The sequence below is a fragment of the Mesoplodon bidens genome (genome assembly GCF_964165515.1).
Source record: "Mesoplodon bidens genome assembly, chromosome: 7".
Lineage (NCBI taxonomy): Eukaryota > Metazoa > Chordata > Mammalia > Artiodactyla > Ziphiidae > Mesoplodon > Mesoplodon bidens.
In genome coordinates this window covers 85,269,797-85,288,984 of record NC_138164.1, presented here as the reverse complement: position 1 = coordinate 85,288,984, position 19,188 = coordinate 85,269,797, and the positions used below count along the sequence as shown (strand labels likewise).

At 35.0% G+C, this 19,188-nt stretch overlaps 1 protein-coding gene across 2 annotated transcripts in view; it reads right to left on the bottom strand.

Annotated features, from left to right (window-relative positions):
* The window catches only part of BBOX1 (gamma-butyrobetaine hydroxylase 1), a 76,393-nt gene that overhangs the window by 10,655 nt on the left and 46,550 nt on the right, over positions 1 to 19,188 (bottom strand). For both annotated transcript variants that reach the window (XM_081239627.1, XM_081239626.1), the window contains 2 exons: positions 14,225 to 14,330; positions 9,251 to 9,447 (listed from right to left, as the gene is read on the bottom strand). In XM_081239627.1, the coding sequence (XP_081095753.1) occupies positions 9,251 to 9,447; positions 14,225 to 14,330 (303 nt within the window). The remainder of the gene's footprint in view (positions 1 to 9,250; positions 9,448 to 14,224; positions 14,331 to 19,188) is intronic.

Sequence of the window (19,188 nt, the reverse complement as noted above, 5' to 3'; positions counted from 1 at the left end):
ACTCATTCTACGAGGCCACCATCACCCTGATACCAAAACCAGACAAAGATGTCACAAAGAAAGAAAACTACAGGCCAATATCACTGATGAACATAGATGCAAAAATCCTCAACAAAATACTAGCAAACAGAATCCAACAGCACATTAAAAGGATCATGCAACATGATCAAGTGGGGTTTATCCCAGGAATGCAAGGATTCTTCAATATATGCAAATCAATCAATGTGATAAACCATATTAACAAACTGAAGGAGAAAATCCATATGATCATCTCAATAGAGGGAGAAATATCTTTCAACACAATTCAATACCCATTTATGATAAAAACCCTCCAGCAAGTAGGCATAGAGGAACTTACCTCAACATAATAAAGGCCATATATGACAAACTCACAGCCAACATCATTCTCAATGGTGAAAACCGGAAATCATTTCCACTAAGATCAGGAAGAAGATAAGGTTGCCCACCCTCACTACTATTATTCAACATAGTTTTGAAGTTTTAGCAACAGCAATCAGAGAAGAAAAAGAAATAAAAGGAATCTAAACTGGAAAAGAAGAAGTAAAGTTGTCACTGTTTGCAGATGACATGATACCATACATAGAGAATCCTAAAGATGGTACCAGAAAACTAGTAAAGGTAATTAATGAATTTGGTAAAATAGCAGGACACAAAATTAATGAACAGAAATCTCTTGCATTCCTATACACTAATGATGAAAAATCTGGAAGAGAAATTAAGGAAACACTCCCATTTACCATTGCAACTAAAAGAATAAAATACCTGGAATAAACCTACCTAAGGAGACAAAAGACCTGTATGCGGAAAACTATAAGACACTGATGAAAGAAATTAAAGATGGTACAAACAGATGGAGAGATATACCATATTCTTGGATTGGAAGAATCAAAGTTGTGAAAATGACTATACTATGCAAAGCAATCTACAGATTCAGTGCAATCCCTATCAAACTACCAATGGCATTTTTCACAGAACTAGAACAAAAAATTTCACAATTTGTATGGAAACACAAAAGACCCTGAATAGACAAAGCAATACTGAAAAAGAAAAGCGGAGATGGAGGAATCAGGCTCCCTGACTTCAGACTATAGTACAAAGTTACAGTCATCAAGAGAGTATGGTACTGGCACAAAAACAGAAATATAGATCAATGGAACAGGATAGGAAGCCCAGAGATAAACCCATGCACATATGGTCACCTTATTTTTGATAAAGCAGGCAAGAATATAAAATGGAGAAAAGACACCCTCTTTAATAATTGGTGCTGGGAAAACTGGACAGCTATGTGTAAAAGAATTAAATTAGAACATTCCCTACACCATACAGAAAAATACACTCAAAATGGATGAAAGACCTAAATGTAAGGCTAGACACTGTAAAACTGTTAGAGGAAAACATAGGCAGAACACTCTAGGACATAAATCACAGCAAGATCCTTTTGGAACCACCTCCTAGAGAAATGGGAATGAAAACAAAAATAAACAAATGGGACCTAATGAAACTTAAAAGCTTTTGCACAGCAAAGGAAACCATAAACAAGATGAAAAGACAACCATCAGAATGGGAGAATATATTTGCAAACGAAGCAACTAACAAAGGATTAATCTCCAAGATATACAAGCAGCTCAGGCAGCTCAATATCGAAAAAACAAACAACCCAATCCAAAAATGTGCAGAAGACTTTTAAATAGACTTTTCTCCGAAGAAGATATATGGATTGCCCACAAACATATGAAAGGATGCTCTACATCACAAATCATTAGAGAAATGCAAATCAAAACTATAATGAGTTATCACTTCACACCAGTCAGAATGGCCATCATCAAAAAATCTACAAACAATAAACGCTGGAGTGGGTGTGGAGAAAAGGGAACCCTCTTGTGCTGTTGGTAGGAATGTAAATTGATACAGTCACTATGGAGAACAGTATGGAGGTTCCTTAAAAAACTAAAACTAGAACTACCATATGACCCAGCAATCCCACTACTGGGCATATACCCTGAGAAAACCATAATTCAAAAAGAGTCATGTACCACAATGTTCATTGCAGCTCTATTTACAATAGCTGGGACATGGAATCAACCTAAGTGTCCACTGACAGATGAATAGATAAAGAAGTTGGGGCCATATATACAATGGAATATTAGTCAGCCATAAAAAGAAACAAAACTGAGTTATTTGTAGTGAGGTGGATGGATCTAGAGTCTGTCATACAGAGTGAAGTAAGTCAGAAAGAGAAAAACAAATACCATATGCTAACACATATATATGGAATCTAAAAAAAAAAAGTTTCTGAAGAACCTAGGGGCAGGACAGGAATAAAGATGCAGACGTATACAATGGACTTGAGGACACGAGAAGGGGGAAGGGTAAGCTGGGACGAAGTGAGAGAGTGGCATGGGCTTATATATACTACCAAATGTAAAATAGATAGCTAGTGGGAAGCAGCTGCATAGTACATGTAGATCAGCTTTGTGCTTTGTGACCACGTAGAGGGGTGGGTTAGGGAGGGAGGGAGGGAGGAAGACGCAAGAGGGAGGAGATACGGGGATATATGTATATGTATAGCTGATTCACTTTGTAATAAAGCAGAAACTAATACACCATTGTAAAACAATTATACTCCAGTAAAGCTGTTAAAAAAAAAATCTCACTCAATAGCTAAGCATTTTTTTCTTTTCGTTTTTGTTTTTTCCCTCTCTTCTCTAACCCTGAAGAGTCTGCAACAATATTGTGTCACAACAAAATGGTAATTTGCCATAGGGTTTTAAGGTAACTTTTTTAAATTGTTGTATTTAGCCCATATATATTTAATGTCATTATTGATAAGGTCATGTTTAAATCTACAATCTTACCATTTATTTTCTCTTTTTTTTCTTGAATTTTATTATATTTTATTTTTTATAAAGCAGGTTCTTATTAGTTATCCATCTTATACATATTAGTGAATGTATGTCAATCCCAATACCCAAATTCATCCCACCCCCACCCCCCCTGCTTTTCCCTCTTTTTGTCCATACGTTTGTTTTCTACATCTGTGTCTCATTTCTGCATTGCAAACTGGTTCAGCTGTACCATTTATTTAGATTCCACATATATGCTTTAATATATGATATTTGTTTTTCTCTTTCTGACTAACTTCACTCTGTGCAAAAGCTTTTGTTTCATTTGTTCCCATTTTTTAATTTTTGTTTTTATTTCCATTACTCCAGTGGGTGGGTCAGAAAATATCTTGCTGTGATTTATGTCAAAGAGTGTTCTTCCTATGTTTTCCTCAAAGTGTTTTATAGTGTCTGGTTTTACATTTTGGTCTTTAATCCATTTTGAGTTTATCTTTGTGTATGGTGTTAGGGAGTGTTCCAATTTCATTCTTTTACATGTAGCTGTCCAGTTTTCCCAGCACCACTTATTGAAGAGACTCTCTTTTCTCCATTATATTTCCTTGCCTCCTTTGTCATAGTTAAGGTGAGCATAGGTGCATGGGTTTACCTCTTGGGTCTCTATCCTGTTCCATTGATCCATATTTCTGTTTTTGTGCCAGTACCATACTGTCTTGATTACTACAGCTTTGTAGTAAAGTCTCAAGTCAGGGAGTCTGATTCCTCCAGCTCTGTTTATTTCCCTAAATATGGCTTTGACTATTCGGGTCATTTGTGTCTCCATACAAATTTTAAGATTTTTTGTTTGAGTTCTGTAAAAAAATACCATTGGTAATTTGATAGGGATTGCATTGAATCTGTAGATTGCTTTGTAGTATAATCATTTTCACAATATTGTTTTTACCAATCCAAGAACATGGTATATCTCTGCATTGGTTTGTATCATCTTTGATTTCTTTCATCAGTGTCTTATAGTTTTCTGAGTACAGGTCTTTTACCTTAATAGGTAAGTTTATTCCTAGGTGTTTTATTCTTTTTTTGCAATTCTGAATGGGATTGTTTCTGTAATTTTTCTCTCTGATCTTTCATTGTTAGTGTATAAGATTGCAAGAGATTTCTGTGCATTAATTTTGTATCCTGCAAATTTACCAAATTCATTGATCAGCTGTAGTGGTTTTCTGGTGGCATCTTTAGGATTATCGACATATAGTATCATGTCACCTGCAAACAGTGACAGTTTTACTTCTTCTTTTCCAACTTGTATTCCTTTTATTTCTTTTTCTTCTCTGATTGCCATGGCTAGGACTTCCAAAACTATGTTGAATAATAGTGGCAAGAGTGGACATCCTTGTCTTATTCCTGATCTAGAGAAATGCTTTCAGTTTTTCACAATTGAGAATGATGTTTTCTGTGGGTTTGTTGTATATGGCTTTTATTATGTTGAGGCAGGTTCCCACTGTTTGCCCACTTTCTGGAGAGTTTTTATCATAAATGGGTGTTGAATTTTGTCAAAAGCTTTTATTGCATCTATTGAGATGATCATATGGTTTTTATTCTTCAATTTGTTAATATGGTGTATCACATTGATTGATTTGCATATATTGAAGAATCCTTGCATCCATGGGATAAATTCCACTTGGTCATGGTGTATGATTCTTTTAATATGTTGAATTCTCTTTGCTAGTATTTTGTTGAGGATTTTTGCATGTTTATTTATGAGTGATATTGGTATATAATTTTCTTTTTTCGTAGTATCTTTGTCTGCTTTTGGTATCAGGGTGATTATGGCCTCATAGAATGAGTTTGGGAGTGTTCCTTCCTCTACAATTTTTTGGAAGAGTTTGAGGAGGATGGGTGTTGACTCTTCTCTAAATGTGTGATAGAATTGTCCTGTGAAGCTATCTGGTCCGGGGCTTTTGTTTGTTGGAAGATTTTTAATCACAGTTTCAGTTTCATTACTTGTGATTGGTCTGTTCCTATTTTCTCTTTCTTCCTGGTTCAGTTTTGTAAGGTTATACCTTTCTAAGAATTTGTCCAGTTCTTCCAGGTTGTCCATTTTATTGGCATAGAGTTTCTTTCAGTAGTCTCTTTTGATGTCTTGTATTTCTGTGGTGTCCCTTGTAACTTCTCCTTTTTCACTTCTAATTTTATTGACTTGAGTCCTCTCCCTCTTTTTCTTGATGAGTCTGGCTAATGTTTTATCAATTTTTGTTTATCTTCTCAAAGAACCAGCTTTTAGTTTTATTGATCTTTGCTATTGTTTTCTTTGTTTCTATTTCATTTATTTCTGCTCTGATCTTTATCATTTCTTTCCTTCTACTAACTTTGGGATTTGTTTGTTGTTCTTTCTCTAGTTCCTTTAGGTGTATGGCTAGATTGTTTAATTGAAATTTTTCTTGTTTCTTGAGGTAGGATTGTATTGCTATAAACTTCCCTGTTAGAACTGCTTTTGATGCATCCCAGAGGTTTTGGATCGTCATATTTTCATTGTCATTTGTCTCTGGATATTTTTTGACTTCCTCTTTGATTTCTTCACTGATCTCTTTGTTATTTAGTAACGTATTATTTAAACTCCATGTGTTTGTGTTTTTAACGTTTTTTTCCCCGTAATTGATTTCTAATCTCATAGTGTCATTGTCAGAAAAGATGCTTGATATGATGTCAATTTTCTTAAATTTACCGAGGTTTGATTTGTGACCCAGTAAGTGACCCATACTGGAGAATGTGCCATGTGCACTTGTGAAGAAAGTGTAATCTGCTGTTTTTGGATGGAATGTCCCATAAATATCAATTAAATATATCTGTTCTATTGTGTCATTTAAAACTTGTATTTCCTTATTAATTTTCTGTCTGGATGATCTGGCCATTGGTGTAATTGAGGTGTTAAAAGTCCCCCACTATTTTTGTATTACTGTTGATTTCCTCTTTTATAGCTGTTAGCATTTGCCTTATGTATTGAGGTGCTCCTATGTTGGGTGCATATATATTTAGAATTGTTATATCTTCTTCTTGGATTGATCCCTTGACATTATGTAATGTCTTTCCTTGTCTCATGTAACATTCTTTATTTTAAAGTCTATTTTAACTGATATGAGTATTGCTACTCCAGCTTTCTTTTGATTTCCATTTGCATTGAATATCTTTTTCCACCCCCTCACTTTCAGTGTGTACGTGTCCCTAGGTCTGAAGTGTGTCTCTTGTATACAGCATATGTATATGTCTTGTTTTTGTATCCATTCAGCTAGTCTGTGTCTTTTGGTTGGAGCATTTAATGCATTCACATTTAAGGTAATTATTGATATCTCTGTTCCTATTACCATTTCCTTAACTGTTTTGTTTTTGTTTTTGTAGGTCCTTTTCTCCTCTTGTGTTTCCCACTTTGAAAATTTCCTTTAGCATTTGTTGTAGAGCTGGTTTGATGGTGCTGAATTCTCTTAGCTTTTGCTTGTCTGTAAAGCTTTTGATTTCTCCGTCAAATCTGAATGAGTTCTTTGCTGGATAGAGTAATCTTGGTTGTACGTTCTTTCTTTTCATCACTTAAAATATATCGTGCCTCTCCCTTCTGGCTTGTAGAGTTTCTGCTGAAAAATCAGCTGTTAACCTTATGGGAGTTCCCTTGTATGTTATTTGTCGTTTTTCCCTGTTTGCATTTAATAAATTTTCTTTGTCTTTAATTTTTGTCAGTTAGTTTACTATGTATCTCAGCGTGTTTCACCTTGGGTTTTCCTGCCTGGAACTCTGTGCTTCCTGGAGTTGGGTGGCTATTTCCTTTCCCATGTTAGGGAAGTTATTGACTACAATCTCTCCAAATATTCTCTCAGGTCCTTTCTCTCTGTGTTCTCCTGAAACCCCTATAATGTGAATGTTGGTTTGTTTAATGTTGTCCCAGAGGTGCCTTATGGTGTCTTCATTTCTTTTCATTCTTTGGTTTTTTTTTTTCTGTTTTGCAAAAGTGGATTCCATAATTCTGTCTTCCAGGTCACTTATCTGTTGTTCTGCCTCAGTTGTTCTGCTATTGATTCCTTCTAGTGCATTTTTCATTGCAGTTATTTTATTGTTCATCTCTGTTTGTTTGTTCTTTAATTTTTCTAGGTGTTTGTTCTTTAATTCTTGTAGGTCTTTGTTAAACATTTCTTGCATCTTCTCGATCTTTGACTCCATTCTTTTTCCGAGGTCCTGGATCATCTTCACTATCATTATTCTGAATTCTTCTTCTGGAAGTTCACTTATCTCCACTTACTTTAGTTGTTTTTCTGGGGTTTTAGGTTGTTCCTTCATCTGGTACATAATCGTCTGCCTTTTCATTTGGTCTATCTTTCTGCGAATGTGGTTTTTGTTTCACAGGCTGCAGGATTGTAGTTCTTCTTGCTTCTGCTGTCTGCCCTCTAAGTTAACTTTTAAACAGTGAAAGTTGTCCTGTTAAAACTGGGAATCTCAAGAGCTAGTTTATCATTTTCCCACCTCAATGACCTACCTCTCAGGGTATGTTATTATGAACTAGGATTTATTTTTGACATCTTTCTCTCACACCGTCATTCAATCTGTCATGAAAATATGCTGTTTCGATATGCAAAATATATCCCCAAGCACACCCTTCTCCATACTGCTGCTATCACCACCTGGACCACTCATGTTCAAGTTACCCTCATCTCTGACCTCTGGTTGTGTAGGAGCTTCCAAGCTGGTCTTCCTGCTTCTGTCCTTGCTCTTAAACACTATATTCAGCACAGCAGCCATGGTGATCCATTTAAAATGTAATGACTTTATATAAATATAGATGCCTCTCTTTTGGTCAAAATCTTCCAGCAAGCCATTTTTTCACTAAGAATTAAAGCTAATGTTATTACAATGACTAGGAAGGCTCTATATAAACTTACCCCCACCTGGTCTCCTTTTGTAATACTATCCCCCCATTGGCCTCATTGCTGTCCCTTGAACACACCAAGCATCTTCTTAGGGTTATCCTAGGAAGTTTTCTCTAGCTGTTCATCTTCTGGACAAACTCCTTCACTCCTTTAAGTTTTTGCTCAAATATTGCCTACTCAGTAAAACTTATCCTTGACACACTATTTAATGATACAAATTTTGTCCTCCCTAAGTCTTTGGCTCTACAGATTCCCCTGCCCTGCCTTACTTTTCCTTTTTTCTTAAGCACTTAAGATGTTTTAACATTCATTGCAATTTACTCATCTATTTTAAAATTCCTAATTCTCCCCTCCCCTGTTAGAAAGTAAGCTACGTGAAGGCAGGAATCTTTGTTTTGTCCACTGATGTATCCCAAGCACCAAGAAGAGTGACTGGCTTCAGTAAATAGTTGTTGAATGAATAAATGAAGATCATATGTGTATATTAGAAAGCTGAGTTAGTATACTGAGGATTTGATTATTTATTAAATGAGTTTATTTTCATATTATGTGGTTATTTCTCCTAAAAGAAGAATACAAACTCAGTTATAAAATTGGAAAACACCCCAGCATTCATTAACTGAGGTTGGATTAAATAAAACGTCCTAGAAATACAATGTAGGATAATTCTCATATAAGATAATAAATGTGTAGCCCTTGTAGATACTTGAAAAATTATTGTGAAATAATGTTAAATGAAAAAAGCACACAAAACATTCTGTGTAGGGAACATATGAGTTTTGGGTATCAGTCTGGGGAGATGTCACTGTTTCATTCTCAGCCGTTTTGGTTCATGTGAGGCTGACCTTACTCCAAAGATGAGCATGTGATCCAGGGACAGCCAGTCAGAATTCTCTGACTTCCTAGCCATGGTGATTGCTTCCAGTATAGACTTGAACACATGTTGAGCAGCGAATCTACATCTTTGTGTTAGCTATTGGGAAATAAGTGTTTTCTGTGTGCTGTGATTACCAGCTCTAATAACAATGAAAACTTGGAGCTTCTATTGATTATCTCTGAAAATGAAGCCAACACAGAGAATATGTTGGCTAAGAGGTGAAGGAAAAAAAGAGATCAATATCAGATGATATTTTTAAACTCCTGGACCTACCTAATTTGAGTTATATTTTTTCACTTCTGAAAGGGTCCTGATTAGCATACAATCACACTGATTATAACTCTGTAGAACTTATATTTAAAAAATGAAGAATACATGAAGTCTTAGTTATTTTCTTATATTGATTAAGAACAGGGAATTTGATAAAGAGTTTTTTTTAATGGTGATACTGTTCTTTTTTCCTCTTTCATTCAAGAACTGGATTAAACAGTTAATAAAAACTAAAGCTCGGGAGTTAACTGAATTTTTCTGTTGTTTAAACTTTAGGTTAATGAAGCCTTTGCTGTCAACAGTTTTACTGCTCTGAGACATTTAGAAACAGTACTTACTCTATAATTTTGTGTTTGGATTGTACGGAGAAATCGCAGTAGTCCACTCCAATGTCTGTAAAGTCCACAAAGGTGGAGGACAGAATCTGGAATGCCCAAGGATTTTTTTCCTTGAGCTTTTGGCATACGTTAAATCCATCTACAATTTCTGAATCACCCCCAGTGACTGTTTGCTTTATGCAGTGCAGAAGCTGAACCTATGAAAAGCAACAGAGAACTATGTTTTTAAATGGTATACACTTAACACTTTTGACAGTTTTAAGGAAAGATTCATAAAAGTAATTGAATTAAAATCAGCAAACCTTTTATATCTGTCTCTTTGGTGACAACAGAGAAAGGGGTTAGGGAGAAAAAGTTGCTTGTAATCAATAATTTATAGTTCAAACATTGTTACAGTTGAAGACAAGAGCACAGGCATATAATGTTCATTAGTAAACAAAAGGCACAGATCATAAGAGCAGTGATCTTTTGAGTGAGCACTCTGTGTTGACTTTACAGAGGAGATGGGATTTAACATGGGCAAAGGAGGATGGATAAAATTTTGGATACATAGAATGGAATGGCAAGAGCTAATCAGATGGCAGTGTTGATGGATATGCAGAAATGCATACTTCACTGGGTCTCAAAAAATTTGGCTGCAGTAAAGGGTCACAACTGGGAATAGTAGATCCAGCTGGAAAGATAATCTAGGATTTCATCAGGGAGAGTCTGGGATGTCAGATGAAAGATATTGGACTTTCTTGTGCACAGAGGGGAATTATTAAAGTCTTTTGAATATGGAAGTAATGTAGTCAAGACTGAGTTGGAAATTATTAGTCTAGTGATGTTGACAAGAGGTACATTTTTTAAGGGAGGGGGAACTAGTGAGAGAGTAACTACTTGAGAATCTAATGCAGTAGTTCAATCATAATGATAAGGGAATGAGGAAGGATGTGGCTATGAGGATGAATAAGCCCAAGATACACTGGGAATGAGAAACCAAAAGGAGTGTTAGTTACTTTTACTAAGAGTTAGGGAAAAATGTTTAACATTATTTCATTTTGAAAAACTAAATGTAGTAATATTTTAACAATATTCTTTTGAATGGAGTTGATTTGTTTTCCTTGGTTATATGATTCTTTTTGGTAAGTCAGCATGGGTGAGTGATTTTGAATACCTAAAGTTTTAATACCTAAATTTAGACAGTAATTTTTCTGCTTAAAGAAATTAACACTATTCAGCTTAAAGAAACTAACACTATAAACTAAAACTTCCTCTTTACTGAATAAAATAAAAATAAAAGCCAGTGTCTTGTTCTTGTAGAAAGGAAGAGGCAAATATAATCAAATACTCAGACTAGGAGGATATCAGTATAAGTGGGGAAAATATCTATTTGGCTTGGTTATCTCCGTAGATGGTTAGGGCAGTGCTGTCCATTAGAACTTTCTGTGTTGATGGAAATGTTCTTCTCTGCCGCCCAATATAGTAGTCCCTAGTCCTATACAACTACTGTGCACTTGAAATGTGGTTAGTGTGACTTAATTAGCTTAAATTACAATGTAAACAATCATAGGTGATTAGTGACTACTATATTGGATAGTGCAGATCTAGAACACAAATTCTGCCTCCTCCCAAGTCCACACAAAATTTCTCAATATTTAAAATTTTATACATACTTGATCTTAAATTATGATGTTATAATGCATATTTATTAATTCCTCACAACAGTCCTTAGAATTTGATAATTTCATCTCCATTATATAGATGAAGAAACTGAGAGTCAGGTGTAAACACTGGCCAGCTGGTAAGAACTCTGCTAATACATGGCAAAGCTAATGTTCAGACCTCAGCCTATTTGCTTCAAAGTCCTCATACAGCAAGTTCCTTTCCTGTAATAGGAGAAGTCCCTTTATAGTACTCTTACTAATTTGATGTTATGTGGTGTGTGTGTTTATGTGTTTTGTAAACTTAAACTTCCATTACAGGTTGATAATACCTTATTTTTTGCTATTAGGAGATAACTGATCTAAATTAATAATGGTTCAGTTCTTAAGCTGATGCCTTTTTTTTTAAGCTTGAAAAAATATGTGCATAAGCTGACCAAGTCATTGTACAGAATTATCTCATCTCCAGGTCAATGAGGGGTGAAACAGCATGATTAAAAAGAAGATGAAATGGAAATATCAAACTCAAGTCTTCCAAACTCCAAGAAGGCAAAGCAATAGCATAACTTTGTCTTTGGGAGAATCTGAGTGTTCTTTAAATCCTTTTATACTCTGCCATAATGAAGTCACAGAATATTGCAAATACAAATTAAAAAAAAAAAAGGTCAGCTGATGTCTTTTACATGTGGCAAGGCCAACTAATAATCTTCTTTTGTACATTTACATGTAATGCCATCTTATGAAAGAAAAAAGACGATGGAGCCAGACAATATTTTCATCGTGAATTCAAAAGGTAAATATACGCCTGATGTGTATAAAACCAAATTTGATGTCATGTAAGTCATTCAGAACCCAAAATATTTTCTTTTTAAATGTTACTTTATGGCAGCATGTGACTTTTGGCCCAGACAAAGACAGTGAAGGAAGCAACATCTGTGTTTCATTAAAGATGTCTCCTTATCCTCCCCCACGTGATTGAAATTGATCAAACTGAACTCTCAACAGGTAACTCATTATCCAGATAATTTCATCTGTACTGAAAAGAGCATTGATTTATTTTATTTGTTATAAAAGAGCTCAAACTTTGGTTTAATCCCTGAATAATTCAAAATGGAAATTTAAACTATAGCACAAGCAGGTGGCTACATTTTATTCATTATTTTACCAGAATCTAGACATTTCAGGAATCATTTTTTATTTAAAAATCTCCTATCAGGTCACTTAGATTTGGATATTGCACTTGCTGATAGAGATTGGTACAATTTTGTGGCATTTTTAAACCTCTTTTTGGCATATTTATTAAGTCTCTATTACATGCAAGGTGCTGGGTTAAGTCTTGAAATTTATGGAAGTATAAGATTCAATTCCTGTATTTCAAGAGTTTGTAATATATGACAATGTCTATAAATAATCAACATTTTATAGAAATTATGGTAATTAGAAAGTCCAACTCAAGATCCCTATGGTGTGGTGAAAAAACTTGATGGAGGCCTGGTTTCAAGTTCAAGTTCCCTATCAGATGTCACCCTGTGAAAGTATTTAACCATGCTGGGTACCATTTCGTCATTTAACATAAAAAGACATGATGGCTCCTGTCTACCTTAAAGGAATTCTAAGAGGCATCAAATAAAGCAATATAAGTAAAAATGCTTTGAAAGAATATAAAATGCAGAAAAAAATAATATAAAATGCTATGAAAATGGCAAGCCTTATACTTCAGGGACATTTATGAAGTCATTTAATCACTTTTCCATAGGCTTTCAATTTTAACCCAGAAACAAACATAAACTCATAAAAAGCAGATAATTTAAAAATTCAAATAGAATCTAGTTTTCTAGTCTAATTTTAAAAACTTTATTCCATTTAACTTCTCCAACCTGTCTTTGGCAGATGAACTGAGCTGATTAGTTTGGCTTTTAACCCTCAGGGTTTTAGAAAATTTCTGGACCACATTTAAAACGAATCACATTGTGTGACTTCCCCTCAATCCCTACCCAAAAAGGTGACTATTGAGGGTCATTTCACTGTTGTCATTTAGTTCAGAGAAATCATGTGGTGTTTTATAATCAACAAAATAAATACGTAAAGTCAAATACTAGACTAGCTTAGTTAATACTGATGAGGACAATGGGGTAACAAAGGCACAGGGAAAATGTGTCCAGTCAATATGATGAAAAACACAGGAATTTTGATTTTCCCCCATTTCACCTTCATTAGCTAGAGAACTGCCCCCAAATTTCCACTTACCTTTGAAGATATAAATTTCTGTGTGGCTATTTCATTTAGTCTCATTTAGCTCTAAAAATAGGAACAAAATATCTTTTCAAAGGTAGTTTCCTGACCATTTATTTCTTGGTTTAACAAAATGATGCTTTTGTAAAAATGTAGCTGGTTTAGTAAAATGGTAATTTTGTAACAATGTAGTGGAAGAGGAGGCTTCCAGAAAATCTGGAGGATTTGTGGTTCCATGGTGAACATCCCCCTCCTCAATGAAGTATCTGATAGCTGGGAGAGTAGATGATTTCCACAACCAGACAGGGTTATTCTGCTTCTTGTATTCATACTCCTTTGTAGTACACCTTTGCAGCTTCTCCCATAAAAGGTGGCCTCTATTTCCTCACCCCTTGAATCTGGGCTAAACTTATGACCTGCTTTGACCAATAAAACATGGCAGAGATGACATTCTGCTGATTGAAGGGAGAGGATGACAGATCAGATGGAGCAGGGGCAAGTCACCTCAGCTACCACCTAGGTCAACCAGTCCCTAGCAGACTCAGCAGCTGCAGAACTACCCAGCTGAACATAGATTAAATTGTAAAGACATGAGCTAAGTAAATGGCTGTTCTTTTAAGCTGTGAAGTTATGGAGTGGGTTTTTTTTTTTGGGTTTTTTTTTTTTTTTTTTGCAACAATAGCTAACTGATATGAATGGTAGCCATGTGATTTGTGGGAAAAACTCTACATTGTGTTCCCTGGTTTTATTTTCTCTTTTAACTCTCTTGGGAATGGTAAATGTGCAAAAAGACCTCAAGATGTACAACTGTGGTAAAATGTCTTGGCGAAGCAACAAATGCCAATAGTTATTTCCAGGGAGAAATGAAGAAATGTAAAAAAAAACCCAAAAAACAAAAAACATGAAAATCTTCTATTCCTTGGGAATATGAGGCTATTCAGGATTTAAGTACAGAGATTTTCTGAGTTTGGATTGTGTTTGGAAAAAGATCTACATAAGACAAATTAGCTAGTGAAACATATAATCTTCTAGGCTCAAAATGCAGGAGGATATTAGTCCTTGGCCTGCCTTGTGGAAAATATGTTGAGGCTCACCTTACCCCAGGTGGATGATGGAGGGCTGGATAATCAGTGTGAAAGCTTAGCTTCCCAGTTGTGTAAGCCACATTGTTTGCATCGATTTTGTCTTGCACTTGCCAAGTGTGTCTGTAAAATACAAGAAACGTGTTTAAACAGGCTGTCACTACGCCAGAGGAAATGTGTTAGAATGAACTTGAGACATGGGGCAAATGGAAACTTCATTTTATGAAATAATTACCATAATGACTATGAGTCAGGAAGAGTCTGACCTTTCTTTGTCCAAAGTAACCGTTTCAGAATCAGCATCTCCTCATTTCTCTTCTCCTCTCCAAAAAAGAGTGCAGAATTTATAAAGAGGTGTATATGGGTGTAGGTTATGTTTTTTAATAGCTTAATGCATTTGAAAAAATGATTTATTGAGGCAAAATTTACAGAACATGAAATGAACCACTTTAAAGTGAACACTTCAGAAGCATTTAGAACATTTACAATGTTGGTAACCAACACCTCTTTCTATCTAGTTTCAAAACACTTCCATCACTCCAAACTAAAACCTCTTACCCATTAAGCAGTTTCTTCCCATTCTGTCCTCTTTCCAGTCTCTGGCAAACAACAATCTGCTTTCTATCTCTATGGATTTACCTCTTTTGGCTATTTAATGTAAATAGAATCATACAATATGTGACTTCTTGTGTCTGGCTTCTTTGACTTAACATAATATTTTTGAGATTCATCCATGTTGTAACATGTATCAGTACTTCATTCTCTTTTATGGTTGAATAATGTCCTATTGTATGGATATACCACAATGTTTCTATCCATTCATCATTTGATGGACATTTGCGCTGTTGCTACTCTTTGGTTATTGTGAATATTCCTGGTTTGAACATGTGAACATGTTCAAGAACATGCATTTATTTGAATAACTGTTCTCAAATTTTTTGGGGGGGTAATACTTAGGAGTGGAATTATGGAATTATGTCATAATTATATCTTTAACTTTTTGAGGAACCACCAAATCGTTTGCCACAAAAGCTGAGCCATTTTACATTCTCACCAGCAATGTGCAAGGGTTCCAATTTCTCTACATCCTCATTACACTTGTTGTCTGTTGTTTGTTTGTTTTTTAATTATTTATAGCCATCTTAGTGGGTGTTAAGTGGCAGCTTGTGGGTTTGATTTGTGATATCCTAATGACTAAAGATGTTGAGCAACTTTTCATGTGCTTGTTGGGCATTTGTATATCTACTTTAAAGAAAAGTATTCAAGTATTTTTCCCATTTTAAAATTGTCTTTTTTATTAAGTTGTAAGAGTTCTTTATATATCTGAGATACTAGATCCTTAGATACATGATTTGCAAATTTTTTGCCTCTTCTGTAGGTTGTCTTTTCATTTCCTTGGAATGTCCTTTGATGTTCAAAAGTTTTTAATTTTGATGAAGTCCTATTAATTTATATTTGTTGCTGTTTTTGGTGTTATATGTATGAATCCACTGCCTAATTCAAGGTCACGAATATTTACCCCTATGTTTTCTCTTAAGAATTTAATGATTTTAGCTGTATAATTGATCCACATGGAATTATTTTTTTATAAGTGGTGTGAGTAAGAGGTCCCAGTTCATTCTTTTGCATGTGGGTATACTGTTGGCCTAGTACCATTTGTTGAAGAGAGTATTCTTACCCCATTGAATGGTTTCAGTACCCTTTTTAAAAATCAATCAGCTATAGATGTATGGGTTTATTTCTGCACTTTCACTTATATTCCATTAGTCTATATGTCTATCCTTATCCCAGTACCACAATATTTTGATTACTGTTGATTTGTAGTAAGTTTTAAAATCAGGAAGGGTAAGTCCTCCAACTTTGTTCTTTTCAATATTGTTTTGGCTATTCAGAACCCCTTGCAATTTCCTATCAATTTGAGGATTGGATTTTCCATTTATGCCAAAAGACCATTGGAATTTTGGCAAGGACTGCATTGACTCTGTAGACCACTTTGGTTAGTACTTATATCTTTAACTATATTATGTCTTACAATTCATTAATCTAGGATGTCCTTCCATTTATTAGATCTTTAATTTCATTCAGCAACATTTTGTAGTTTTCATTTTACAAGTCTTTCACCTCCTTGGTTAAATATATTCATAGGTATTTTATTCTTCTAGATGCTATTGTAAATGGAATTATTTTCTTAATTTCCTTTTCAGACTGTTCATTGCTGATATACATAAAACAACTGACTTTTCCACATGGATCTTGTATCTTCCAACTTTGTTGCATTCATTTATTAGCTCCAGTAACATTTTTGTGCATTCTTTTGGGTTTTTTACATACAGGATCATGCCATCTGGGAAGAGAGATAGATTTACTTCTTCCTTTATCATTTGGATGCCTTTTATTTCTATTTTTTGCCTAATTGCTCTTGTCGAAACTTCTAGTACAATGTTGAATATAAGTGGTAAAAAACAGCATTCTGTCTTATTCCTGATCTTAGGGAGAACTTAATGAATTTTTAATTACACTCTTGTAACTTCACCCAGATCAAGAAACAGAACTTTAAGCTCAAACATATGCCCTGTCCCAGTCACCATCCTTTCTCTCTTCTCGAGAATAACCATGACCATGACTTCTATATTTATCATTTCTTTACATTTTTATTCCCTGAACGTGTATCCTAAGACACTATGTTTAATCTTGCCCATTAAAAACAATTGTTATGTCTTTTAAATCTCTTAATCTATATGTTTCTCTTCCAGCCTATACTTCTTACAATTTATTATTTGAAGAAGTTAGTGAATTTGCCCTATAGAGCTCCTCACAGCCTGGACTTTGCAGATTGTATACTCATGGTATAGTTCAACATGTTCCCTGTCCTCTGTGTTTCTGGAAAATTGGCAGCTAAATGCAGAGGCTTGGGCAGACTCTCTCTTCTCTCTTTGACAAAACTATAGATGTGATTGTGTTCTTTTATTACAAGGCACAGAATATCTAGATGTCTTTCTTTTTGTGATATTTGTTGCTCGTGCTCAATGGCTAGACCCACTAATTCATTGGGGATTCCAAACAGTGAAATACCAAATTAATACTTTCTTTTTTATTTATCAGTTGGAATACTTTTAAAAAGACTCATTTTCCCTCATCTACTATTTGTTTACCCCATATAATAGCTTAAATAGGGATGATGAGATAAATGCTTGACTCTTTCCTTTATTTACCATTTTGCTATGTAATGGGTTAGTTTTCTACCACTCCAAGATGAATAATAAGTTTTTTAAAAAGTAACGTCACTGATGAAAATGGATTAAAATTAAATAGAGGTAATGGTTTCACAACATTGCCAATGTACTAAATGACAGAGAAATGCACATGTTAAAATGGTTAATTTTATGTTATGTCAATTTTACCTCTATTACCAAAAAATAGCTTGACTTAAACATTATAAAAAGTTAATTAAGGGGCTTCCCTGGTGGCTCAGTGGTTGAGAGTCCACCTGCCAATGCAGGGGACACGGGTTCATGCCCCGGTCCGGGGAGATCCCACATGCCACGGAGTGGCTGTGCCTGTGAGCCATAGCCACTGAGCCTGTGCTCCACAATGAGAGAGGCCACAACAGTGAGAGGCCTGCGTACCTCAAAAAAAAAAAGTTAATTAAAATAATAACTAGAGATTACTTGCAACTCTGTGGCAAGAGAAGCAACCATTATTCAGATTTTGTAAGGCTTTTCCTTGGAAGATTGAAACAATGGGTAATTGGAAGGAAGCTGTGTCTCAAAATAAACTAAAGCTGATTTGAAAAGATGTCACTATACATGCATGCCATTTTATTGCTGTTATAATGTCTATTTGTTAATTTATGTTCATATTAAGTCATTTTCAATAAATATATATTGAAAAAACCTATTCTATTCCAGGTAGTGTTTTAGCATTAGTAATATAATAGGGAACAAAAAGGACAAACAAGTAATCACCAAATCTAATATCAGATAGAGATAAGTGCTATAAAGAAAATAAAACAAGGCAAGGAGATAATGTTTGGGGCCAGGAGAACATCATGGTGGAAATGATGCTTTGGGAAGTACTCTAGAAAGAGCTGAAATTTTTTATTGAAACCTGAATTAAATAAGGGAAGGAGAAATGTGAATGTCTGAGAGATGTATTTGAGGCAGAGGAATCTGAAATGAAAAAGTTGGGCTTCTTCCCCATTCTCTGGGACTGAGAATGAAACTAGCTATTTTGCTCTTTTTTTTTTTCCTCATTAAAATTTAGGGTGGAAAGCCTGGTATAACTTTCATTAAAATTAAAGAGCCATCCATATGTGGGCATGAACTGGAAAGAGACCTAGTGAAAGGAGAAAAGGGTATGTATAGCCTGCTGCAACTCAAGTATGAGTCAGGCAATCCATTATATTGTTATGACTATAGCCAAGAAATACATGTTCTCTATGAAGTTCATGTCATTCCATGGTCCATATATAATACAGATTCAGACTATTGTCAACATTAGCATTCCAAGAATAATCTACATATAGGAAGGGATTTAAGGATACAAAAAGAATAATTTCATCAAATTATAGAATATATAATGTCTTCTAAGAAGATGATGCTCTTGACACTGTCAGGAGGAAATGACTTTATTTAGATTTTCTGTCCAAGAGTGATGATGGTTTTGCTTTGATCCATCTACATTCTCTTTCCTGGTTCCTCCTATGATCAAGGGTAAATGAACTGAGTGCTGTGGCCAAGAGCTGGCTGAGATTCAAGGTGCAAGCTTTAGGCAGGGAACAGATCTTTTCTTTGACACTAACTGGCTTCTACAGGGATGGGGCTTGTGACTTGGCTTCTTCAAAGCAGTTCTCCAGCCCTCTGAGCTAATTGACAGGGGATGGTAAACATTTTATAGCCCTAAAGTGTCTTAGGCATGGTATGGGATGTATAGCCTAAAAGTCTATGCTCACATATAATGATAAATCCCAGGAAAGGAGTTT